Source organism: Oncorhynchus mykiss, chromosome 1 (genome assembly GCF_057628025.1).
Source record: "Oncorhynchus mykiss isolate SJ-2025 chromosome 1, ASM5762802v1, whole genome shotgun sequence".
Taxonomy (NCBI): domain Eukaryota; kingdom Metazoa; phylum Chordata; class Actinopteri; order Salmoniformes; family Salmonidae; genus Oncorhynchus; species Oncorhynchus mykiss.
Genome location: NC_143022.1, coordinates 10,130,731 through 10,158,320, shown reverse-complemented (window position 1 = coordinate 10,158,320; position 27,590 = coordinate 10,130,731). Strand labels below are relative to the sequence as shown.

Here is a 27,590-nt window from a genome sequence, read left to right as displayed (position 1 = left end):
CCATCACACAGACAGGCAGGTCTAGAGACTGGGACAAGGCTCTATGGTCATAACCAGGAGAGAATGGAAACATCAGAGCAGTCCCAATGGCAGAATCTAACCACTGTCTTCATGTAGAAAAAGCGAATAAAATACTGGTTGATGAGCTAGCTAAATTAGCTAGCAAGACGGGTATGACCGTTAACAGCGTGCATGCACAAATGCATGACGACACTTTGTATCTCAGTGAAGCAGGCATGCAGAACGAGATCGCCCCACCAAGCCAGATAGTAGAGGGGTGCAACAACGCCGGGACACAGAGGCATAGCTCATACAATTATATTTTGTTCCAGTCAATGACAATACATGTTGAAAAATAAATACCTGTGTCAAATATATGGCATCGCATGCTAGTGCAAAGATAGCTTGCATGGATTTTTAAAAAATCCGGTGACCACTAGATGTCCTCGTATATCCACATTTAGATCAACTGTACTTGATTTTTCATCAGTACTGTGAATGACAAGCCCACTGAATCTAGTTTAATAATCTTTATACTCAGCAGGTAGAGGCCTAGGTACTTCAAATCAGTGCTTAATTTGAGCAGGATCATGCCAGAACAGGATCCGGCACCGTTCCGTTCTGGACTGTTTTGTTCCGGAACCTATTTGGCCGAATCCGGTACCTCTCGTGCCATGAAAAATCATTTTCACTTTTTGCTATTTAACAATTATAATAAAAGCGATCAATGTTCATTCGAGTTGCCTCTGTAACAGGGTTATATTGGTGATTCCCCTTGCCACTTTATTGTTAAGCCAATGGGTTTTTGGTTTGAGTTTGTCTTGCCTTCACCTACTCAACGTGGCATCTTATTGGCTGGTTTGAATAGCTGCTTACGAGGGGTGATGTTCCAGTTAAAATCGTCCCAGTGAACAAGCACCAAACCAGCGGTAAGTTGTTGGTTGCAAAGCACTGTACATCAAAAGTGATTTTTATACTTTCAGGTGATTTAAATGTTAAATTTATATCAAATTGTTTGTAAATGTTATTCGAACATCACACATAAGATGCAGCGGTTTTTGGAGAATATTTGTTGTGCATTTTGTTGTAGAGAATTCCCGCCAGTACTAGCTAGCAATTTACTGAGTCAAGTTAAGGAAATACTGCTGTCTGTTCAGAAATAAATTAAATCATTCAGAATAGCCTAATACGTCATGAGAAACCCTATAATTTAGCTACAGAGGACCAATAGCTTCTTTTTTAAATAGCCTAGCTGCGGATTGTAGCCCAATAACAAAGAATAGCCTACAGTCGGGAACGCGAGGCAAATCTGTCAGTGAAAAAACAGCAGGCAGACAAAACAGGCCTTTTGCAATATTTCAAATACAATCGAGGGAAAACACAGGTTGAAAAGCAATGACTCTTGCTGAAAAGATAAGACTATGCTGTAGACTACCAAAATATTTGATCAACTCCCAAACATTGTTTTACAAAACAGAGAGAGGGAGAGATAGGCTTTTGACACGAGCGCATCGACAATCTCCAGCGAGTGAGCTGCGCATCATTGGGTGAGTCAGTGAAACTGGAAAGCATTTTTAGGACTAATTTCCTCCTCATATTGTAGCCTACTATATGTTTCTCCACAAACCTAGGCCTATAGGCTATTGATGGATTCAAGACAAGGTCGTTTTTATTGATCTCAGATACTAAGTTTGTCAGTGTCAAAGTAGCCTGCCATTTCGATCATTTGTGCGGATTAAAAAAAGATAATGCCAAAGTCTCCAGTCATGTAAAAGGATGTAGAATTGCACGAAATGCGGTTTTAAAAAGGCCAACACTTTCCCGGACCCTAGGCTACTAAAAATGTTCCCCATGTGTGCACCTTCTATATGTGTGCACCCAAGTCCATATGGGAGTTGTAGCAATGGGACAAGACTGTAACTACCAATTGGATACCACTAAATTGGAGAAGAAAAAAAAAGAAGTCACCTTGGGGGTTTGTGGTATATGGCCAATATACCTCCGCGTTGCGTTGTGCCTAAGAACAGCCCTTGGCCGTGGTATATTGGCCATATACCACACCTCCTTGGGCCTATTTTCTTAATTGTACACAATTGGACACTTACAATTATTGTATGGTAAACATTGACATCTGTCTGGGTGGAACACCTTCCATAATGGGTGTCTGTGTGGGACACCCTCCATTACGGCTCCATCAGTGTTGAGCCCTCTCATTCTTATTGTATGGGACACTCAATTACGGCTCCTTGTGTTTCCAATTTTCTTCCTCTGGCAGGATTACTTCCACGTGCAACTGTCAGACGACAAGCAGGTGAGGCACTTCCTGGAGCTGAGCTATGCTGGTGCCATCCTTCGGGACAGCTGGGTCCTGACAGACGTTGGCATCACCCCTAGCAGTGCCATCTGCTGCCTGCTGAAGGTACCAGCCGAACACCTAGCTGTTTCTACCCGTGCTTGAAAATGCATATCAAAGTGAGCTGGCTATTGCTTGAAACAGCTTCATACTATCATTAACATAAAGTGTTTCAGATATAGTGTGGTAATATATAGTATGGTTATATAGTATGGTTAAATAGTATGGTTATATAGTATGATTATATAGTATGATTATATATATTATGGTGATATAGAGTGTGGTAATATATAGTATGGTTATATAGTATGATTATATAGTATGGTTATATGGGGCGGCAGGGTAGCCTAGTGGTTAGAGCGGTGGACTAGTAACCGGAAGGTTGCAAGTTCAAATCCCTGAACAGACAAGGTCGTTCTGTCGTTCTGCCCCTGAACAGGCCCACTGTTCCTTGGCCGTCATTGAAAATAAGAATTTGTTCTTAACTGACTTGCCGAAAGGTAAAATAAAATAGTTGTAGGTGACCAAATACTTATTTTCCACCATAATTTGCAAATAAATTCATTAAAAATCCTACAATGTGATTTTTCTGGATTTTTTTTTCTAATTTTGTCTGTCATAGTTGAAGTGTACCTATGATGAAAATTACAGGCCTCTCTCATCTTTTTAAGTAGGAGAACTTGCACAATTGGTGGCTGACTAAATACTTTTTTGCCCCACTGTATAGTGTGGTGGTATATAGTATGGTGATATATAGTATGTTGAGGTCACCCTGCTTGAGACTTAAAGTAATATTGCCCTTGCTCAACCAAGACCATGGTTATGGTAGTGATTGGTTAGTAAGGACACTGCTTTGTGAGTGTGAAGTGTTGTTGTACAGAGCTCCCTGGGTACATGTCCAGAGCCAGACAGGGACAGAACTCACTCTGTTCCACAAAGTTCTGTGGAAGATTTGCTAACAGAGGAGAGTGGTTATGTATCTAAGTACAAATGTAACCATCAGAATAATGTTTATTTGTGTTCCTTACTCCTTACTTACACATTCCATCATTGACATAGTCAAAGCCAGACCTTCTGTCTGTCTCTCCTTCTTGCTGGTTGACTAGAGTGGAAATCTATAGTATTGTATGGTTGACCTGGGATAGAGCTGAAATGTGGCCCGATGTAGTGTTGCCTTTGTACCAAACACCCTTACAGTCATAAACCTTTTCCCCATGTAATCGCCTCGACCTCAGTCTGGTGTTCGCTAACAGTATCTGAAGAGTCTGTTTACCCAGTGGTGTATAGTACAGCAGAGTACAGCAGAGCACAGTATAGTACAGTATAGTACAGTAGAGCACAGCAGACTACAGTAGAGCACAGCAGACTACAGCAGAGTACAGCAGAGTACAGCAGAGTACAGTAGAGCACAGCAGAGTACAGCAGACTGAGTACAGCAGACTACAGAGCACAGCAGGCCGTATAGTAGGAGAAGAAGAGGCCCTTTGGGTTCATTGAAATACATATTCATAATATTTCTGTTAACAATTTAATCTGCACCCAGATTAGTCTTCAATTTAATTTTCACCCAGATTAGTGTTCAATTTAATTTACACCCAGATTAGTGTTCAATTTAATCTGCACCCAGATTAGTGTTCAATTTAATCTGCACCCAGATTAGTGTTCAATTTAATTTTCACCCAGATTAGTGTTCAATTTAATTTACACCCAGATTAGTGTTCAATTTAATCTGCACCCAGATTAGTGTTCAATTTAATTTTCACCCAGATTAGTGTTCAATTTAATTTTCACCCAGATTAGTGTTCAATTAAATTTTCACCCAGATTAGTGTTCAATTAAATTTTCACCCAGATTAGTGTTCAATTTAATTTTCACCCAGATTAGTGTTCAATTTAATTTTCACCCAGATTAGTGTTCAATTTAATTTTCACCCAGATTAGTGTTCAATTTAATTTTCACCCAGATTAGTGTTCAATTTAATTTTCACCCAGATTAGTGTTCAATTTAATTTTCACCCAGATTAGTGTTCAATTTCATTTTCACCCAGATTAGTGTTCAATTTCATTTTCACCCAGATTAGTGTTCAATTTCATTTTCACCCAGATTAGTGTTCAATTTAATCTGCACCCAGATTAGTGTTCAATTTCATTTTCACCCAGATTAGTGTTCAATTTAATCTGCACCCAGATTAGTGTTCGATGTGATAGAACAAAACTCAGTACAGCACATTAATTAGAAAATGTTGTTACAAGTTTGAGCCACGAGATGGTGGTAGATTATAAATTTAAATAGCATGGACCTTTGATTTGTCTCTGGATAGAAATTGCCCTTGGGCACAGATCTAGGATCAGTTTACTCTCACCAAATCCTAACCTTTACCATTAGCAGTAAAAACACAAACCAGACCTAAGATTAGTGCAAAGGAGCCACTTCATCTTACCCCTGTAATTATATGACTCCTAACTTATATATACTGAGTGTACCAAACATTAGAAACACCTTCCTAATATTGAGTTGCACCCCGCCTTCTGCCATCAGAACAGCCTCAATTTGTTGGGGCATGGACTCTACAAGGTGTTTGAAAGCGTTCCCCAGGGATGCTGGCCCATGTTGACTCCAATGCTTCCAACAGTTGTGCCGAGTTGGCTGGATGTTCTTTGGGTGGTGGACCATTCATGATACACACAGGAAACTGTTGAGTGTGAAAAACCCCAGCAGCATTGCAGGTCTTGACACAAACCGGTGCACCTGGCAACTACTACCCCGTTCAAAGGCACTTAAATATTTTGTCTTGCCCATTCACCCTCTGAATGGCACACATACACAATCTATGCCTCAATTGTCTCAAGGCTTAAAAATTATTCTTTAACCTGTCTGCTCCCCTTCATCTACACTGAAGTGGATTTAACAAGTGACATCATTAAGGGATCATAGCTTTCACCTGGATTCACCTGGTCAGTCTTTGTCATGGAAAGAACAGGTGTTCATAATGTTTTGTTTACTCGGTGTATAAACACAACATAGGTATTTATGTAAAACAAGTGAATTTACTGAATGTCCATGGTCTTATACTTCAGCGGGAGCCGGTGGTGCGTGTGTTCAGTGCCGTGACGGGGGAGACCCTCTCAGTCTTGGGCACTGTGTTTCTCCTGAGTACGTCTGTGGCCAGGCTCATGACCCTGGTGTCCCAGCAGTGTGGGCTTCCCGTCAGCTCCTTCAGACTGAGCTCTCCCACCGGCCTGCAACTCTACGACTGCAACCGGCTGCACGACTACGCCATTGACCTGGGTATGGCCTTCCTTGTGCAGTAGATCAATGGTCCTCTGGCTCAACACCTTATGGATGTAACATAGAGACAAATGGACTGTATGGAACACATTCTTGGTTCATGGAAACCAGGAGGACAACCTGCATGTGTCTCTGTCTCCCAGGGGCTACTCTACGGTTGGACACCTGGGATGGGTGGGCGGAGTTCCTCAGAGGCTGCTTCCTTGGACACAGACTGACCGTCCAACGACACCTGTCTAGGGAGAGACCTGTGATGAGATCAGAATACACATCTACACACTGAACTGTATGATAGACTTACTATCAACAGTGATGGTACTGAACCTTTATATAGCTTACAATGATAGTACTGACCCTGTATATAGCTTACAATGATAGTACTGACCTTGTATTTAGCTTACAATGATAGTATGATAGCTTATAATGATAGTACTGACCCTGTATATAGCTTATATTCTCGTGTTTTTTTCCTTCATACAATTTTTCTCTTACCCTGATATTTAAAACTGCATTGTGGGAAAGAGCTTGCAAGAAAGCATTTTACTGTACTGTTTTATAACCCACTGTATCTTGTGAACTTGACAAAAAAAAACTTGAAACGTGTTATAAATACATTGATTCTGTATTATTCCAGGTTCCAGCTCCGGGTGGCACTCTACATCGCTGCTTCTCTGGGCCACCTGGACCTGGCCGGCTGGCTGCTGGAGAGGGGGGTGCGTGTCATTGAGCCGGTGGGGGTTCACCCTTACCGTGAGTGGTGCCACCAGACGGCCCACCCCGACGTCGCCAAGTGTCCCGCTGTTGCCTCCATCGAGCGCGGCCAGCTCACCATCCTCAAACTCTTTTTCGCCATCAGCGTTCTGACCCTTGCCTGTCGGGGAAGTGTGTGCGTCACCTGGCCACCAAGCTGTGCTCTGTGGTGGTCCTCCCAGGTATGGCCCTGCCCATGCGGACATACCTCCAGATAAAGGTATCAGGGTGATGTCCAAAGCCTCTCGACGTTTGACCCCCATCAACTGCCCATCTCATGTATCCTGCCCGCTCCGCGCCCTGGCATCCCAGGATAAACCTCTTCAACTACCGAAGTTACACCCTGTGGCCACGAGGGATGAAAGAGAGAAGAGGGGATGGGAAGGGATGTGAGGAGGATGAGAGTGGGGATCAGAACAGCAACCAATGGAGGAGCAGAGTCCCGCTCCCGCCCATTTCCAGAGACACCAATCTCAGACCTGTGTTTGCCTCGCCAAATTCCGCCCAGATACTCACCACCTCACTGGAGGCCTTTTCTCCCCACTGCGACCGCACACCCAGAGAAAACGCCATATACTGTTTGGCCTTGGCCAGGTTAGTCCAAGTTTAAATGACAGCTACGGTGAATATGAATATTTCTCTGGAGGTTTCTTATGAAAGGTGTGAATACTGTCAGAAGAAGCCTCCTATAATCAGTGGTGGTGGGGGGGGGGAACACATGTAAAAGCTGTTTACACACTTTTTATTTTATTTTGTTCAAGCATTTACCCACCTTTTGTGGAAGATGCATTGAAAGTAGAGGGAGCGTTACTTCTTTAATCCTGAACGGCAATCAGCATTTACCAGTCAATGGTTTTACCACTACATCACTGCCTATGATATACCCTTATCCTCCCTGAATAGATTTCAGTACAAACAAATCATGAGCCAACCATCATGCTTCGAAGGTATATAGTCAAATCAAATCAAACTTTATTTGTCACATGCGCTGAATACAACAAGTGTAGATCTTTCCGTGAAATACTTTACTTACAAGCCCTTAACAAACAGTGCAGTTCAAGAAGAGTTAAGAGAATATTTACCCAATAAACTAAAGTAACAAATAATAAAACATTTGAACTTGTCCGGTGGCCATTTGATTAATTGTTCAGCAGTCTTATGACTTGGGGTTAGAAGCTGTTATAGGTTTACCCTAACAAGTCCTGAAACAAATCATGGGGCGGCAGGGTTAGAGCGTTGGACTAGTAACCGGAAGGTTGCAAGTTCAAATCCCGAGCTGACAAGGTACAAATCTGTCGTTCTGCCCCTGAACAGGCAGTTAACCCACTGTTCCTAGGCTGTCATTGAAAATAAGAATTTGTTCTTAACTGACTTGCCTAGTTAAATAAAATAAAAATAAATAAAAAAATGAGCCAACTATCATGCTTAGAAGGTATATAGTGTCAGTCTTATTGGTTCACCCTAACAAGTTGTTTCAGTATGGGGAGAGGATAGAATGTAAGGGCGCTTCATTAATGTATTGAGGCCATTACATATACAGTATTTCACAATGCTAGGACACAGATTTGGTCTCCTAACCTTGTTCTGGTTGATTGACTCTCTAACAGTGCCTTCACACAGAGACCATGGTTGCAGCAGCTGAATGTAGCGCGGACTCTGTCCAGGAGGAGTGCTCAGCACATTGGGTAGACACCAGGATCCTGGTCATTAGGCAGATTAAACATACTGAAACAAGGAGGGACAACCTGGAATTGTCCAAAAAGGAACTCTTATTTGAGTTTTTATTTTTTACAGTGAACAAGATGAGACTTTGGAACGGATGATGCCTGAAACAATGTGGACGACTTAGAATTTCGTTCCTTTGGATGAGGCTTATAGATATAGTCAGTACTGTGTTTGATTTGTGTGCAGAAAGTTTACAACGGCAGGCAGTGGATTCTCAGTCATTCCTCTCAAGTAACAAAAAACGTATCATATTTCACTGGCTATTTGTAGTAGCCAAATGTGAATGGAATTATTATCATTCTAGAATCATTCAGTTGACTGAATGTGACTATGGTTGTGCTGTATGTGACTATGTGATTGTACTGAATGTGACTATGTGGTTGTACTGAATGTGATTGTGGTTGTGCTGTATGTGACTATGTGGTTGTACTGAATGTGACTATGTGATTGTACTGAATGTGGTTGTACTGTACGTGATTGTAAGTGTTTGACATGGGTCTAATTGAGGCCCCCCCCCACACTTAACACTAGTTTTTATCCATAGAAATCCTCACTTGCTGATGAAGACCTATAGTGGTTGAAATCAATGTAAAATACAGTATGAACACTGCTGCCTTAAAACTCTTTTATTAAGATGTGGATCATTATTGCTCATTTAAATGAGTCTGTGCAGTGTCAAAATAATACACCTGATACATAAGGGGGGAAAAAATGCTAAAAAATACCACAAGACATGAAATAATGGCATTATGGGAAAATAATACATACTGTATTTCACAGAGTATTTGACAAACTCTTTATTTACGTTACAAAACTGACAACTACTGTAACGATGTGTTAGCACAGCATGTGTCATCATTCCCCTGCAGTGTGTGGATTTACACAGCAATATAGCAGACAGCTTAAATAGTTTATTTTTATTTAACCTTTATTTCACTAGACAAGTCAGTTAAGAACAAATTCTTATTTACAATGATGGCCAAACCCGGACGACGCTGGGCCAATTATGCGGCACAATATGGGACTCCCAATCACTTGGGACTGCTTAGACTGCTGAACAGCTTCTACCCCCAAGCCATAAGACTGCTGAACAGCTTCTACCCCCAAGCCATTAGACTGCTGAACAGCTTCTACCCCCAAGCCACCAGACTGCTGAACAGCTTCTACCCCCAAGTCATTAGACTGCTGAACAGCTTCTACTCCCAAGTCATTCGACTGCTGAACAGCTTCCACCCCCAAGTCATTAGACTGCTGAACAGCTTCCACCCCCAAGCCATTAGACTGCTGAACAGCTTCTACCCCCAAGCCATAAGACTGCTGAACAGCTTCTACCCCCAAGCCATTAGACTGCTGAACAGCTTCTACCCCCAAGCCACCAGACTGCTGAACAGCTTCTACCCCCAAGTCATTAGACTGCTGAACAGCTTCTACTCCCAAGTCATTAGACTGCTGAACAGCTTCCACCCCCAAGTCATTAGACTGCTGAACAGCTTCCACCCCCAAGCCATTAGACTGCTGAACAGCTTCCACCCCCAAGTCATTAGACTGCTGAACAGCTTCCACCCCCAAGTCATTAGACTGCTGAACAGCTTCCACCCCCAAGTCATTAGACTGCTGAACAGCTTCTACTCCCAAGTCATTAGACTGCTGAACAGCTTCTACTCCCAAGTCATTAGACTGCTGAACAGCTTCCACCCCCAAGTCATTAGACTGCTGAACAGCTTCTACACCCAAGCCATTAGACTGCTGAACAGCTTCTACCCCCAAGTCATTAGACTGCTGAACAGCTTCTACCCCCAAGTCATTAGACTGCTGAACAGCTTCTACCCCCAAGTCATTAGACTGATGAACAGCTTCTACTCCCAAGCCATTAGACTGCTGAACAGCTTCTACTCCCAAGTCATTAGACTGCTGAACAGCTTCTACCCCCAAGTCATTAGACTGCTGAACAGCTTCTACCCCCAAGTCATTAGACTGCTGAACAGCTTCCACCCCCAAGTCATTAGACTGCTGAACTTTAATTAAATGGCCACCTGCACTATTTTCATTGACCCCCTTTGTTATTGATGTATTTTTCTAATTGTTTTCCACTGACTCTCTTGAATTGGCTCGATGCACACTCACTACACTCTACCCACACATTCACTGTGACACTGACCGACTTTCACACTAGCTGCTGCTACTGTGTTTATTATCTATCCTGATTGCCTAGTCACTTTTACCCTTACCTACATGTACATACTGTATTACCTCAACTACCTCCCACCCATGCACATTGACTCGGTACTGGTACTCCTTGTATATAGCCTTGTTATTGTTATTGTGTTACTATTTAGAAAATATTTTCTTACTTTTTAACTCTGCATTGTTGGGAATGGGCTCGTAATAAAGCATCTCACAGTTGTTTTCGGCGTATGTGACCAATACGATTAGATTCTCATCTGAACAACTGAATGCTCTCGTTGTTATAATGAGGAATTTATTTAAATAATTTGGTTTTCCTTGAAGATTTGAATGTGCTGAGAAAGCCTTTTGTGATGGATCTAGACAATCTGGTGAAAAGGGAGGGTTTGCGACTCTTCTCTTCAAGTGGGAAGGACGATGCGATATCATAAATTCCCTCTGGAGAAAAGGAGCCATGAGATGTTGTCATCGTCTCTGCAACGAAAGACAATCCAGCATGCCATCAATTTACATTTTTACTCATGTATCAGACACTCTTATCCAGAGAGACTTACAAGGAGCAATTAGGATTAAGTGCCTTGCTCAAGAGCACATTGACAGATTTTGCCTCGTGAACTCAGGGATTCTGAACCAGCAACCTATCGGTTACTGGCCCAACCTCTTAACCCACTAGGCTACCACCCAGCCCACAGTACAGTATGTCATAGGTAACAACTCAGAGGAGTACAACGTCTTTCCAAATGAATTAGTGGAATGGTAAAGGGATAATGTCTCAGTCTTGACTGAGCAGCAGCCTAAACAGCATCAGGGCTTACCTGTAAAGTACACAGTAGGGGAAATGTTCTGAGGCTGGTACTCCAGAGACTCTTGAGGACAGAGGTTCTTACTAACATTCTTGGAACCCTGGTTGGTGGGAAAAGGCACATTAAAACAAACTGAAATGTTTTCGATATCTTAAAGTACAGCATATCAACTGCAAAGAACCAGTGCAATGCCATGACACAAAGAATCATATAAAAGGTCAACAGCAGTGTTATTCATGAAAGATGTATGTGTACTATACCTTTGTATTGAAGGTGAGGACCTGCTCTCCAGTACTGCTGATGGTATCCCTTTCCAAATCAAACACGCCTTCTACAATGTCACTGGTGGCCACGCTGGTAGCGGACTCAAAATAACATTTAGCAGTGGCTTTGGTGATCATTTGAAGAATGACCATGCAAGTAGAAGTCTTTGGATCGTTCTGGACTGAAACATCAAAGTTTATGTTTTCATACTCATCTGACCACTGTCTCAGGAAGCCCTTCACTGTCTCTTCAGCAAATATCTGGAGAAGCTGAGAGGAGAGCTCCTTGGATATGGCACATTGTTCCTTTCCCCATTTCAGCCTTGAAAGAATGGAGTCTGAAGCACTTTTGGCTGCTTCCAATGTTAAGACCTGTGGAGTGCTGTGGCTGTCCTGAAGGGCTATCACTTTATCCACCAATTCATGGCTGAAAATGTGGATGGTCCAAGTGGAAATTATTTTTCTCAATTTCCTAACAGCAGATCGGAGGTCGTCAAGATGAGAAGCACCCTGTCCATTTTCCTGTGTGTTCTCAACACTTTCCACCATAATGTCCACTACCACCCCAGCAGCTTGCCTGACTTTGTCCACAAAGGTTACAGGAAGTAAGTCCTCTGTGTGAAAGAAGTCCTCAATGATTGTGTTTCTAACAATGGGAAAGTCAATCTGAGCAGGAAACTCAGTGGGGATGGGAGTCCCGGGTAAAGCAAAGTGCCATTTCGACTGCCTTAATTTTGAAGTAGGTGTTAGAGAGATGGAAGAGCGTGAAGAAGAGGTATTTCTTGTATTTTGGCTGTCAGCACTCCTACAACGGATCGTGTCAATATCCTCCAGCATGGATCCTGAGAGCTCAGTGGTTTTAGGTAGTAATTTGTGCGGAATGTCCACACAGGCATCGTTTACACCAGGTGTAACACTTCTCTGGTTGACCTCAAGATGGCCGAGACTTGCTCTTTGTGATGCAGGACTGCTTTGATACGTAAAGATTTGGATTGAACCAAGTGTTGTGTCTGATCTTTGAAGATCTTTTCTGAGAAACTCCGTAATCTTACTTTGCAGACTGTAGTAGATGTTACGAGCAACAGACCAGATTCTTTTCTCAGAAACCTGTCCAGTGGTGAGCAGGGAGGTTCCAGATACCATGTCAGATGATTGGGTGGTCTGGGTGAGCTCCTGCTGGTCTTTCACCATGGTTTGTATAATATCAGTAGATGTGGTGGATGTAGATACAGACTGGAGGTACTTACCTTCCTCCACAATGTTAAATGATCTAGAGAGGACCTCACTCACTCCTTTCTCAGCTTTGGTTTGGAACTCATGACTAGAACGTTTTTGGAGGCTCTTTGTTGAAAGACTGTGGGAAGATGCAATGCCTTTGGAGGCAGCCGTGCTGCAATCTAGACTTACTGGAGAGGTTCGCTCAGGAGAACCTTGGAGACGTTCAAACATGTCTTCACATGGTGTTGGGGACCTTGACAAGGAGATGTCCTTCAGCTGAGACAGAACACCACCTACCAACATGTTGACCTCAAGGGACATATCAGATATTTTCTTTCCTACTGTGGAGAAGCAAGGTGCATTTGATGCCTGATCCTCGCATGAGGTCAAGATTGTTGAAATGACCTCTTTGGTACTATTGGTCAGTAGAGCCTCGTCTGTTTCAGTCCAGAGAAGTTTTGAACTCTCGCTGACACCCCTGTGTAGAGCCACTTCAAGGTTCAAACTGTGCAAGTGAGGCACACTCTTACTAGCTTGCCTCGAGTCCTGGCTTGCCAAACAAATGTGCTCCTTAGTCCCAAGATGTCCAGCGTCCTCTGTGGGTATATGACTAGACATTCTGCTCAGCATGTCTGACCTCCGCTGATGAATGATGAAGTCCTTTAATGTCTTCTGAATATTGTTATATAAACTAGTGGTAGCAGACCAGATCCTGCTCTGTAGCTTTTGTGCATTTTCCTGGAGGTCAGGTTCTCTCTCCTCTACTTCTGCAGGTTGCGCCAAGCTCTGCAGGTCTTCCACAAATGTTTCAATGATGCCAAAGGCAGCAGAATCCGCACAAATATCCTTTGACCATGTGTACTGGTTTTGAATGGAACAATACCTGGATGCTACAGAATAAGCAGGCTTTGCACTAGTTAAGCTACTGGTGGACTTTTTAACTAGGAACTCACTCACTGCTTGAGTGGCATTTCTCTTAAATTCCTCACTTGAGAGTTTTCTAATACAATCTAACAGACTGGTCAAAGAAGCTGTGGCCTTACTTCTGCTGTCCTCAATTTGACAGGGGAACTCACATACTATTGGTGATGAGGCCCTGGAATGGGCAATATCCCCAAGCTGAGCCAGAACACCCTCTACAAATTTCTCTCTCTCAATAGAGAAGCCTGATCCTTTTTCTCCAACAGTGTACAGGGCATCCTCCTTTGACAGTTCAGTGTTGTACAAGACCAGAAGCTCTGAGATGACTTCTTTGGTGCAAGTTGTCAGAAGGAGCTTGCTTTCTTCTGACTCAGTTTGTGCCCAAAGAAGTTTTGAGCACTCACTTAGGCCTCTTTGTAAAGTAACTGCACCAGTGGACTCTGGCAACTGAGGCTCACTCTTACTGGGCCTATATTTCATGTCTAAGCAAGGAAGTGGAACTGTCTCCTTAAACTCAGCATTTGTGATGTTGTCATCAGATGTGACAATGCTCTTTAGGGCAAATCTCTGAAGCTTGTCGAAATAATCTTTCAAGTTGTTTTGGATGCTGTGGTAAATGTGAACAGCAGCAGACCAGGCACTCTTCTGTTGGGGACTCTCTTCAGATTCAGCCAAAGACTTCATATCTGACACGAAAGTCTTAACAACTACTGACGCTGCTGAGCCCACTGGGTGAATTGACTCTGTCTTTACAATGCCAGACAATGTTTGACCTGATACAGCACCTGTTAACTCAGACTGAATGACTGAACTAGGAAGGCTCAAACTACTGACTTTTTTGTCAAGAACTCCACTCACTGCTTGTATTGCTGATGTTTGAAACTCCCGGCTAGAGAGTTTTTGGATGCTCTTAGATGTGAGCGTGCAGGAGGAACCAGATTCACTAATATTGTAGCTGCTCTCGTATTTCCTAATCAGGGCATCAAGATCCTCAATGAAGCCAACATGCGATGCCAAAAACGTGATCTTGTCCTTCAGATCTTCCAGCAAATTCTGTTCGTTCTCGTCAACAAAAGCCACCATTGTGTCAGAGATGGTGGTCATGACTTGCCCTGTTAGACTCTTGCTCTCTTGGTCAACTTTTTCAAGTTTAAAAGCCAGCTCTCTCACCATGCTGTCAGTCACCTTGGTCTGTGAGTCTCCCCTTACCGGTGTCACTAGAGAGGTTTGACTTGCGGAGGCACTCTTAACGACCACTGATAAGGCCGACTTGACATCTTTAGCCAACTCTGCCATTACAGCAGGGGTTAGCATCATAGAGCCTGCACTTCCAGATGGAGAATTGGACATGCATGCAAGTTTGGAGAGAGAACCTTGCAGGCTGTCCTGCACACAGGTGACAAGGGTGTCCTTTGAGACACCTAAGAGGACTTGTAGCGTCTCAGAGTTGGTTGTTTTCTTCTGCACATCAGACAGAGAGGTTAGAGTCCTTGGGGGAAAAAAACGCAGAAATCATCAAAGTCAAACAAATAATATGTAAGGCTGTGATGCACATTCAGTGTGTCAAATACATCTGCACCATTGAAAACAATGAGGAAAACGCTGCTGTTTCTCTGAGAAAAAACCTTAGTGTGATGTCAGCCTAACTGCTTAATTTCTAAAGCCCAATAAAATGTATTTTGTATAAGTCATTTGTATTGAAACTGGCGTGTAGATATCTATCTATCCTGGCAACATCTATCCTCTACAAAAATCCAAATTGCTATAAACTTCAAATACTGTAACTTCTAATAACTTCAAGGACAATCATAAATACAAGGCAGTTTGAAGAAATGTTAAAGGGAAATTTCTAAATGTTTCAACTTCATATTCATCATGTCCAGCACCACCCCTACATCAGCATATGTGAAAAACGGTAATTTCTATGTTTTGTAGTAAAAAAAGAAAGAGGAAGATAAGTGTTTTCTATGACATCATCAACCAATTAGTAGGAAATGCCTACTCATAATTGGTTAAAATCACACGATGCACACTGATGATGTCATTAGAATCTAGAGCTGAGCATTTAACCAACATTTTTGTTATTTTTCGGTTTTTAAACAATTAATTGACCGACATCGGCTCAATTATTTGAATTCCATATAGTTAATTTTTTTCTTCTTCTGTGAGCTCGATGCTCAGTTTCTGTAGAGATAAATCAGATCAAGCACGAACTATGCAATGTAGTAGGGAGTTGTAGTTTCCAACAGGCCAATATTCTACATAGTTTAGCACAGAAAATACGGCAATTAATTCCCATAATCCATTGCACGCCCACTTGCTTGTCCACTCTGTGTGGAGCAGATACGGAAACCTCATTGACTGAGACGGAGAGACGAGATAATGCATGAGAGAGATAAAAAGCAGTTGCGTTGCGAGGATTCTCTACCTGGAAATACATGATCTAAGTGATTGACAGTTGGTGTTCAGCGGTCATAAAAGTAGGTCTTATTTACTTAGAAGAACTACTAAAATAGTGATTTTGTCAGACAGGATAAGCAGCAGCTCTATAGAGATGAGTTGATGACTTGGAATTAAATAATAAAGTCATCAAATAAATATTTTATATGAGAAAGTAAATGATGGTTGATATGTCATAAACAGTAATGGACAGTCACTACCATCATGGGACTTTTATTCATTGTTTTATTATGTGTTGTTACAGCATTCAACACACATAATCCATAGTGCATTCAATGTCTAAAAAAAGTATTGAAATCCAAAACCGTGATTATTTTTTAAATATTTGATTCGAAACCAAACCAACCTCAAAAAGCACTAATTTCTCAGCACTATTGGAAACAGTTACGTCCCTCTATATTTTTTTTACTACAAAGCATGGAAATGTGTAATTTTCACATATGGTGATGCTGGAGATGAATATGAAGTTGTTAAATTTCCCTTTAAGAACATACCTCATGGCCCCCTTGGGCAGGTAGCTTCCACTGCCCAGACTGCCCTTAGTCAGGTAAATCTCCTTGAACTTAAGTTGTGATTCCTGTTCTTCTTCCTCTTCCTGCTCCATACAGTTGGAGGAAGGGTAGGGAGTCGGGATGCGAAAGCTATTGTAAGACTTTCGACTGCCTGGCCTCTTAGGTACACCAGCCTCAGTAAATCTCACGCGGGACTTGGTGTTAGTCTTATCGTCTAACAGACTGGTGAGTGACGCTGTGAGAGATCTCTGTGACAATGGAGAGGAGGCAGCATCTTGGATGCCCAGTAGTTCGTAAAGACCTGGGATGATGATCTGCATCAGCTTGTCCGATAAAAACTGGACAATCCTCAGACACAAGCCGGCAAGCTGTTGTTTTGTCAGCTGTATTCCAGAAACAGAAGAAGTGTTTTAAAATGTTGCATAGTGCGTCTTTTTAAAGCTTATGAACAAGGTTAAACATTAGGCAGAGTTTTCATGGTAATCTAATTAAATTGTCAGTAACATGATCTTACCGGGTCAAACATGCCCTCACGAATCCCCTTCCATTGCCTGAAAACAATATTGTTATAAATGTTGTCATATCAGGATGCGTGGCAGAATTGTTTTTATTTAATTATTTGCCTGATCGTGAAGTTATACTTGCTTTGTGTCAGTTGTTTTGGCAAAATTGCAATGTGACAACTTTTCTAGCACTGAACATTTTTTTCAGATTGATCAGTTTCTAATTTGATCCTATTTCCTTGAAGGTGTGATAGTACCAAAGAAAACAGAACATACTTCTCAGTTAGGTTTTGAAGGAAGTCCATAAGTGTCAGATGTTCCACATTGTTGAGCTTTCCCTCTTCTGTGGTTTCCATCACTGAGGTTGCTCTGCTCCTGGTACAATTGCTCTGCTCCTGGTAGAAATGTAATTATATTGCAAATAATCAAACTTAATAAACAACAAATATCATACTGAAATAATTATTAACTGTTAAAGAGTGGAGGAGCATTGGCAACGTTGGGCCAATTAAACAACTGCAACACAACAGAGATGGTTGTGGTACGTCAACATTGCCAATGATAGCATCACTATAACATTTTATTGGATTAATGTTGTAATATGAAATGACAAGGTCAATTTACCATCTCATTGACAGCTTCAGAGGTCAGGTGGTCATCCATCACACAGACAGGCAGGTCTAGAGACTGGGACAAGGCTCTATGGTCATAACCAGGAGAGAATGGAAACATCAGAGCAGTCCCAATGGCAGAATCTAACCACTGTCTTCATGTCAAAGACTCACTCACTCATTTGCTTTGTCAAACCTACCCCTTAGAATGACTTTGATATTAAAAACCCAGGCTTTCCTAAAATGTTTACCTCAGCCAGTCTAGAACCCAGGTGTGTCTGCAAAACACATGTACTCCTCCATAAGGTTCATGGCTTGCCTATTGTTTTATCCCAGTACAAGAGGGGCAACTGGATTCAGGATTAAACACAAGCAGTCTTTAAGGTATATCTTATTACAGTTTAGGCCTACCTTATTATTTTCTTCCATCTGGCAATATCATTTTAAGGAATGAAATCTGTTTTGTTGCTAGTATTATTAGTAACTGTAGGAAAATACAGCTGTAGAGTACAAGAATCAGCTACTTTCTGAAGGGCAGCCAAGCTCATAAGCAATTTAGAACCTACAGACAATTATGACAAAGTTGGAACGCATGATTGCGTCACAAACGCCTTGTGGTCACATGTTATTTTAGGGCGTGGCTCCGCATTCGTGACCGGTTCTCTTATTTCTATTTCCCGGTATCCGATAGTGCTGGATTTTGCCATTAATACTTTTCTCATGCCGAAACCGGATTAAATACATACCGGTAGTTAAATGACAAAAATTATTATATTCGCAATGTCATTAAACAACAACAACATAAATAGCTACTACAGTACCATTTGTTTGATTTTTGTGGACCCACGACTAGACTTTATCCATGTTAGCTAGTTGCTAGCGATGCTATTCAGCATAGGCTGCTACGTGATAAACAGTTCGCGTTAGCGAATTAGCTACCTAGCTAGCCAGCCTAACAAGCTGTCACATCCAGTGGAAACCGATGCAACCCTGCTGCCAAATAAGGGCTAGCTCGATGACCCGTGGTAACAGTGAGGTCCCCATGAGTTTCAAGGCTTTAATAAGTGCTATCGTGCAGAAAAAGCGAATAAAATACTGGTTGATGAGCTAGCTAAGTTAGCAAGACGGGTATGACCGTTAACAGCGTGCATGCACAAATGCATGACGACACATTGTATCTCAGTGAAGCAGGCATGCAGAACGAGATCGCCCCACCAAGCCAGATAGTAGAGGGGTGCAACAACGCCGGGACACAGAGGCATAGCTCATACAATTATATTTTGTCCGGGTCAATGACTATCCTTGTTGAATAATAAATACCTGCGTCAAATATATGGCATCGCATGCTAGTGCAAAGATAGCTTGCATGAGTTTTAAAAAATCAGGTGACCACTAGATGTCCTCGTATATCCACATTTAGATCAAATATACTTGGTTTTTCATCAGCACTGTGAATGACAAGCCCACTGAATCTAGTTTAATAATCTTTATACTCAGCAGGTAGAGGCATAGGTACTTCAAATCAGTGCTTAATTTGAGCCGGATCATGCCAGAACAGGATCCGGCACCTTTCCGTTCTGGACTGCTTTGTTCCGGAACCTATTTGGCCGAATCCGGTACCTCTCGTGCCATGAAAAATAATGTTCACTTTTTGCTATGTAACAATTATAATAAAAGCGATCAAAGTTCATTCGAGTTGCCTCTTAGTCAATTATCCTGCCCCCTCATCTCTCCAGAGTTGCACTTCATAATTTGTTTCCTTATAGAATCATAGCTGCATGAAGGGTTCTGGAGGAATTTTCTAAAGTTACGGAATTACTGCTGTCTGTTCAGAAATAAATTAAATCATTCAGAATAGCCTAATACGTCATGAGAAGCCCTATAATTTAGCTACAGAGGACCAATGGCCCCTGTTTTTAAATAGCCTAGCTGCGGATTGTAGCCCAATAACAAAGAATAGCCTACAGTCGGGAACGCGAGGCAAATCTGTCAGTGAAAAAACAGCACGCAGACAAAACAGGCCTTTTGCAATATTTAAAATACAATCGAGGGAAAACACAGGTTGAAAAGCAATGACTCTTGCTGAAAAGATAAGACTATGCTGTAGACTACCAACATATTTGATCAACTCCCAAACATTGTTTTACAAAACAGAGAGAGGGAGAGATAGGCTTTTGACACGAGCGCATCGACAATCTCCAGCGAGTGAGCTGCGCATCATTGGGTGAGTCAGTGAAACTGGAAAGCATTTTTAGGACTAATTTCCTCCTCATATTGTAGCCTACTATATGTTTCTCCACAAACCTAGGCCTATAGGCTATTGATGGATTCAAGACAAGGTCGTTTTTATTGATCTCAGATACTAAGTTTGTCAGTGTCAAAGTAGCCTGCCATTTCGATCATTTGTGCGGATTAAAAAAAGATAATGCCAAAGTCTCCAGTCATGTACAAGGATGTAGAATTGCACGAAATGTGGTTTTAAAAAGGCCAACACTTTCCCGGACCCTAGGCTACTAAAAATGTTCCCCATGTGTTCACCTACTTTAAATGGCTCTACTCTACTGCTCTACCCAAATGTGATGATATGCGTTCAATGCTCTATTATAATAGGTGATATTTTTTCTCATGAGTTCTGGTACCACAGAGCCCCCCCTCTGGCACCTCCCAATTTACAAATTAAGCTCTGCTTCAAATTTTTATTTTACAAGGCAAGTCAGTTAAAAACAAATTCTTATTTTCATTAAAGGCCTAGGAACAGTAACTGCCTGTTCAGGGGCAGAATGACAGATTTGTACCTTGTCAGTTCAGGGATTTGAACTTGCAACCTTTCGGTTACCAGTCCAACACTCTAACCACTAGGCTACTTGTCTTCTTGAAGGGTTTCATGTGAGCCTGTTTGCATCCCTCCCAGCTGCCCACTGCATTGAGGCTAGGTAAAACAGTCACCACAGATAAATCCATGATAACCAAAAACTTCAACAAGCATTTCTCAACGGCTGGCCATGCCTTCCTCCTGGCTTCTCCAACCTCGGCCAACAGCTCCATGGGAAAGGAAGATGATTCTAAGAAGCAATTTGTTCATTTGGCTGGTGTCAAGTAAAGTATGTGACTAGTACTTACAATAGGAGACATGGTTATGTGATGGGGTGATAGTACTTACAGTAGGAGACGTGATGGGGCGATCGTACTTACAGTAGGAGACGTGATGGGGCGATGGTACTTACAGTAGGAGACATGTGATGGGGCGATAGTACTTACAGTAGGAGACATGGTTATGTGATGGGGTGATAGTACCTACAGTAGGAGATATGGTTATGTGATGGGGCGATAGTACTTACAGTAGGAGACGTGATGGGGCGATAGTACTTACAGTAGGAGACATGTGATGGGGCGATAGTACTTACAGTAGGAGACATGTGATGGGGCGATAGTACTTACAGTAGGAGACATGTGATGGGGCGATAGTACTTACAGTAGGAGACATGTGATGGGGCGATAGTACTTACAGTAGGAGACATGTGATGGGGCGATAGTACTTACAGTAGGAGACATGTGATGGGGCGATAGTACTTACAGTAGGAGACATGGTTATGTGATGGGGCGATAGTACTTACAGTAGGAGACATGTGATGGGGCGATAGTACTTACAGTAGGAGACATGTTATAGGGCGATAGTACTTACAGTAGGAGACAGCCACGCCAGCAGTGCTTTGTCAACATTGTCCCATCACGCACTAGTGACTCCTGTGGCGGGCCAGGCGCAGTGCACGCAGCAGTGCACGCTGACACGGTCGACACGGCTGGCTTCCAGGTTAAGCGGGCATGGTGTCATGAAGCAGTGTGGCTTGGCTGGGTTGTGTTTCGGAGGACGCACGGCTCTTGGCTCTCGCCTCTCCCAAGTCCATATGGGAGTTGTAGCAATGGGACAAGACTGTAACTACCAATTGGATACCACTAAATTGGAGAAGAAATTAAAAAGAAGTCACCTTGAGGGTTTGTGGTATATGGCCAATATACCTCCACGTTGCGTTGTGCCTAAGAACAGCCCTTGGCCGTGGTATATTGGCCATATACCACACCTCCTTGGGCCTTATTTCTTAATTGTACACATTTGGACACTTTTACAATTATTGTATGGTAAACATTGACATCTGCCTGGGTGGAACACCCTCCATAATGGGTGTCTGTGTGGGACACCCTCCATTACGGCTCCATCAGTGCTGAGCCCTCTCACTCTGATTGTATGGGACACTCAATTACGGCTCCTTGTGTTTCCAATCTTCTTCCTCTGGCAGGATTACTTCCACGTGCAACTGTCAGACGACAAGCAGGTGAGGTACTTCCTGGAGCTGAGCTATGCTGGTGCCATCCTTCGGGACAGCTGGGTCCTGACAGACGTTGGCATCACCCCTAGCAGTGCCATCTGCTGCCTGCTGAAGGTACCAGCCAAACACCTAGCTGTTTCTACCCGTGCTTGAAAATGCATATCAAAGTGAGCTGGCTATTGCTTGAAACAGCTTCATACTATCATTAGCATAAAGTGTTTCAGATATAGTGTGGTAATATATAGTATGGTTATATAGTATGGTTATATAGTATGATTATATAGTATGATTATATAGTATGATTAGGTATGATTAGGTGATTTAGTTCATTCAAACAGGTGCCATTAATACAGGTAACGAGTGGAGGACAGAGGAGCCTCTTAAAGAAGAAGTTACAGGTCTGTGAGAGCCAGAAATGTTGCTTGTTTGTAGGTGACCAAATACTTATTTTCCACCATAATTTGCAAATAAATTCATTAAAAATCCTACAATGTGATTTTTCTGGATTTTTTTTCTTTCTCATTTTGTCTGTCATAGTTGAAGTGTACCTATGATGAAAATTACAGGCCTCTCTCATCTTTTTAAGTGGGAGAACTTGCACAATTGGTGGCTGACTAAATACCTTTTTGCCCCACTGTATAGTGTGGTGGTATATAGTATGGCGATATATAGTATGTTGAGGTCACCCTGCTTGAGACTTAAAGTAATATTGCCCTTGCTCAACCAAGACCATGGTCATGGTAGAGTATTTGGTTAGTAAGGACACTGCTTTATACCGAGACCATGGTTATGGTAGAGTGATTGATTAGTAAGAACACTGCTTCGTGAGTGTGAAGTGTTGTTGTACAGAGGTCCCTGGGTACATGTCCAGAGCCAGACAGGGACAGAACTCACTCTGTTCCACAAAGTTCTGTGGAAGATTTGCTAACAGAGGAGAGTGGTTATGTATCTAAGTACAAATTTAACCATCAGAATAATGTTTATTTGTGTTCCTTACTCCTTACTTACACATCCCATCATTGACATAGTCAAAGCCAGACCTTCTGTCTGTCTCTCCTTCTTGCTGGTTGACTAGAGTGGAAATCTATAGTATTGTATGGTTGACCTGGGATAGAGCTGAAATGTGGCCCGATGTAGTGTTGCCTTTGTACCAAACACCCTTACAGTCATAAACCTTTTCCCCATGTAATCGCCTCGACCTCAGTCTGGTGTTCGCTAACAGTATCTGAAGAGTCTGTATACCCAGTGGTGTATAGTACAGTAGAGCACAGCAGAGTACAGTAGAGCACAGCAGACTACAGTAGAGCACAGCAGAGTACAGCAGACAATACAGCAGAGTACAGTAGAGCACAGCGGAGTACAGCAGACAGAGTACAGCAGAGTACAGTAGAGCACAGCAGAGTACAGCAGACAGAGCACAGTAGAGTACAGTAGAGCACAGCAGGCCGTATAGTAGGAGAAGAAGAGGCCCTTTGGGTTCATTGAAATACATATTCATAATATTTCTGTTAACAATTTAATTTTCACCCAGATTAGTCTTCAATTTAATTTTCACCCAGATTAGTGTTCAATTTAATCTGCACCCAGATTAGTTTTCATTGTGATAGAACAAAACTCAGTACAGCACATGAATTAGAAAATGTTGTTACAAGTTTCAGCCACGAGATGGTGGTAGATTATAAGTTTAAATAGCATGGACCTTTGATTTGTCTCTGGATAGAAATTGCCCTTGGGCACAGATCTAGGATCAGTTTACTCTCACCAAATCCTAACCTTTACCATTAGCAGTAAAAACACAAACCAGACCTAAGATCAGTGCAAAGGAGCCACTTCATCTTACCCCTGTAATTATATGACTCCTAACTTATATATACTGAGTGTACCAAACATTAGAAACACCTTCCTAATATTGAGTTGCACCCCGCCTTTTGCCATCAGAACAGCCTCAATTCGTTGGGGCATGGACTCTACAAGGTGTTTGAAAGCGTTCCCCAGGGATGCTGGCCCATGTTGACTCCAATGCTTCCAACAGTTGTGCCAAGTTGGCTGGATGTTCTTTGGGTGGTGGACCATTACACAGGAAACTGTTGAGTGTGAAAAACCCCAGCAGCATTGCAGTTCTTGACACAAACCGGTGCACCTGGCACCTACTACCCCGTTCAAAGACACTTAAATATTTTGTCTTGCCCATTCACCCTCTGAATGGCACACATACACAATCTATGCCTCAATTGTCTCAAGGCTTAAAAATCCTTCTTTAACCTGTCCGCTCCCCTACATCTACACTGAAGTGGATTTAACAAGTGACATCATTAAGGGATCATAGCTTTCACCTAGATTCACCTGGTCAGTCTTTGTCATGGAAAGAACAGGTGTTCATAATGTTTTGTTTACTCGGTGTATAAACACAACATAGGTATTTATGTAAAACAAGTGAATTTACTGTATGTCCATGGTCTTATACTTCAGCGGGAGCCGGTGGTGCGTGTGTTCAGTGCCGTGAAGGGGGAGACCCTCTCAGTCTTGGGCACTGTGTTTCTCCTGAGTACGTCTGTGGCCAGGCTCATGACCCTGGTGTCCCAGCAGTGTGGGCTTCCCGTCAGCTCCTTCAGACTGAGCTCTCCCACCGGCCTGCAAATCTACGACTGCAACCGGCTGCATGACTACGCCATTGACCTGGGTATGGCCTTCCTTGTGCAGTAGATCAATGGTCCTCTGGCTCAACACCTTATGGATGTAACACAGAGACAAATGGACTGTATGGAACACATTCTTGGTTCATGGAAACCAGGAGGACAACCTGCATGTGTCTCTGTCTCCCAGGGGCTACTCTACGGTTAGACACCTGGGATGGGTGGGCGGAGTTCCTCAGAGGCTGCTTCCTGGGACACAGACTGACCGTCCAACGACACCTGTCTAGGGAGAGACCTGTGAGGAGGTCAGAATACACATCTACACACTGAACTGTATGATAGACTTACTATCAACAGTGATGGTACTGAACCTTTATATAGCTTACAATAATGGTACTGACCCTGTATATAGCTTACAAATATAGTACTGACCCTGTATATAGCTTACAATAATGGTACTGACCCTGTATATAGCTTACAATAATGGTACTGACCCTGTATATAGCTTACAATGATAGTACTGACCCTGTATATAGCTTACAATAATGGTACTGACCCTGTATATAGCTTACAATAATGGTACTGACCCTGTATAAAGCTTACAATGATAGTACTGACCCTGTATATAGCTTACAATAATGGTACTGACCCTGTATATAGCTTACAATAATGGTACTGACCCTGTATATAGCTTACAATGATGGTACTGACCCTGTATATAGCTTACAATAATGGTACTGACCCTGTATATAGCTTACAATGATAGTACTGACCCTGTATATAGCTTACAATAATGGTACTGACCCTGTATATAGCTTACAATAATGGTACTGACCCTGTATAAAGCTTACAATGATAGTACTGACCCTGTATATAGCTTACAATAATGGTACTGACCCTGTATATAGCTTACAATAATGGTACTGACCCTGTATATAGCTTACAATGATGGTACTGACCCTGTATATAGCTTACAATAATGGTACTGACCCTGTATATAGCTTATATTCTCGTGTTTTTTTCCTTCATACGTTTTTTCTCTTACCCTGATATTTAATACTGCATTGTGGGAAAGAGCTTGCAAGTGAGCATTTTACTGTACTGTTTTATAACCCACTGTATCTTGTGAACTTGACAAAATAAATAAATAAATACATAAATACATATAAATACATTGATTCTGTATTATTCCAGGTTCCAGCTCCGGGTGGCACTCTACATCGCTGCTTCTCTGGGCCACCTGGACCTGGCCGGCTGGCTGCTGGAGAGGGGGGTGCGTGTCATTGAGCCGGTGGGGGTTCACCCTTACCGTGAGTGGTGCCACCAGACGGCCCACCCCGACGTCGCCAAGTGTCCCGCTGTCGCCTCCATCGAGCGCGGCCAGCTCACCATCCTCAAACTCTTTATTGCCAGCAGCGTTCTGACCCTTGCCTGTCGGGATCCCCAGGGTCGCGACCCCCTGAGGATCGCCCTTCAATACGGCCACAGGGAGTGTGTGAGTCACCTGGCCACCAAGCTGTGCTCTGTGGTGGTCCTCCCAGGTATGGCCCTGCCCATGCGGACATACCTCCAGATAAAGGGCTGGGTGAGGCTGGGGCAGAGGAGGGCAGCATCCAGGCACTGCATGGGCCTCAACAGGGCTCCGTTCAGGACCAGGGTGGGCGACACGGTCCTGGTGGACGGCTTCACCCTCCCCAAGATGTCTTCCAAGCCCAGGAGGAGTGAGGCCAAGGCGGGTATCAGGGTGATGTCCACAGCCTCTCAAAGTTTGACCCCCATCAACTGCCCATCTCATGTAACCTGCCCGCTCCGCGCCCTGGCATCCCAGGATAAACCTCTTCAACTACCGAAGCAACACCCTGTGGCCACGAGTGATGAAAGAGAGAAGAAGAGGGGATGTGGAGGGAAGGGATGTGAGGAGGATGAGAGTGGGGATCAGAACAGCAACCAATGGAGGAGCAGAGTCCCGCTCCCGCCCATTTCCAGAGACACCAATCTCAGACCTGTGTTTGCCTCGCCAAACTCCGCCCAGATACTCACCACCTCACTGGAGGCCTTTTCTCTCCACTGCGACCGCACACCCAGAGAAAACGCCATATACTGTTTGGCCTTGGCCAGGTTAGTCCGAGTTTAAATGACAGCTACGGTGAATATGAATATTTCTCTGGAGGTTTCTTATGAAAGGTGTGAATACTGTCAGAAGAAGCCTCCTATAATCAGTGGTGGTGGGGGGGGGGAACACATGTAAAAGCTGTTTACACACTTTTTATTTTATTTTGTTCAAGCATTTACCCACCTTTTGTGGAAGATGCATTGAAAGTAGAGGGAGCGTTACTTCTTTAATCCTGAACGGCAATCAGCATTTACCAGTCAATGGTTTTACCACTACATCACTGCCTATGATATACCCTTATCCTCCCTGAATAGATTTCAGTACAAACAAATCATGAGCCAACCATCATGCTTAGAAGGTACATAGTCAAATCAAATCAACTCAAACTTTAATTTGTCACATGCGCTGAATACAACAAGTGTAGATCTTTCCGTGAAATGTTTACTTTACAAGCCCTTAACAAACAGTGCAGTTCAAGAAGAGTTAAGAGAATATTTACCCAATAAACTAAAGTAACAAATAATAAAACATTTGAACTTGTCCGGTGGCCATTTGATTAATTGTTCAGCAGTCTTATGACTTGGGGTTAGAAGCTGTTATAGGTTTACCCTAACAAGTCCTGAAACAAATCATGAGCCAACTATCATGCTTAGAAGGTATATAGTGTCAGTCTTCTTGGTTCACCCTAACAAGTTGTTTCAGTATGGGGAGAGGATAGAATGTAAGGGCGCTTCATTAATGTATTGAGGCCATTACATATACAGTATTTCACAATGCTAGGACACAGATTTGGTCTCCTAACCTTGTTCTGGTTGATTGACTCTCTAACAGTGCCTTCACACAGAGACCATGGTTGCAGCAGCTGAATGTAGCGCGGACTCTGTCCAGGAGGAGTGCTCAGCACATTGGGTAGACACCAGGATCCTGG

The 27,590-nt window shown here is 42.8% G+C and overlaps 2 protein-coding genes across 2 annotated transcripts; one reads left to right on the top strand and one right to left on the bottom strand.

Annotated features, from left to right (window-relative positions):
- Window positions 1–10,595: 10,595 nt before the first annotated feature.
- LOC110515172 (uncharacterized) lies at window positions 10,596–17,370 on the bottom strand. Its single transcript, XM_090182704.1, has 6 exons — window positions 17,257–17,370; window positions 16,992–17,028; window positions 16,460–16,860; window positions 11,364–14,994; window positions 11,116–11,203; window positions 10,596–10,774 (listed from the first exon to the last, which is right to left on the bottom strand). Exons 1-6 carry the CDS (start codon window positions 17,334–17,336, stop codon window positions 10,596–10,598), a joined length of 4,416 nt encoding a protein of 1,471 aa, XP_090038830.1. The 5' UTR covers window positions 17,337–17,370.
- Window positions 17,371–18,748: 1,378 nt separating this feature from the next.
- LOC110515166 (protein ANKUB1) lies at window positions 18,749–27,575 on the top strand. Its single transcript, XM_090182701.1, has 6 exons — window positions 18,749–18,817; window positions 21,887–22,030; window positions 24,386–24,596; window positions 24,740–24,854; window positions 25,732–26,667; window positions 27,494–27,575. Exons 1-6 carry the CDS (start codon window positions 18,749–18,751, stop codon window positions 27,573–27,575), a joined length of 1,557 nt encoding a protein of 518 aa, XP_090038827.1.
- Window positions 27,576–27,590: the final 15 nt, after the last annotated feature.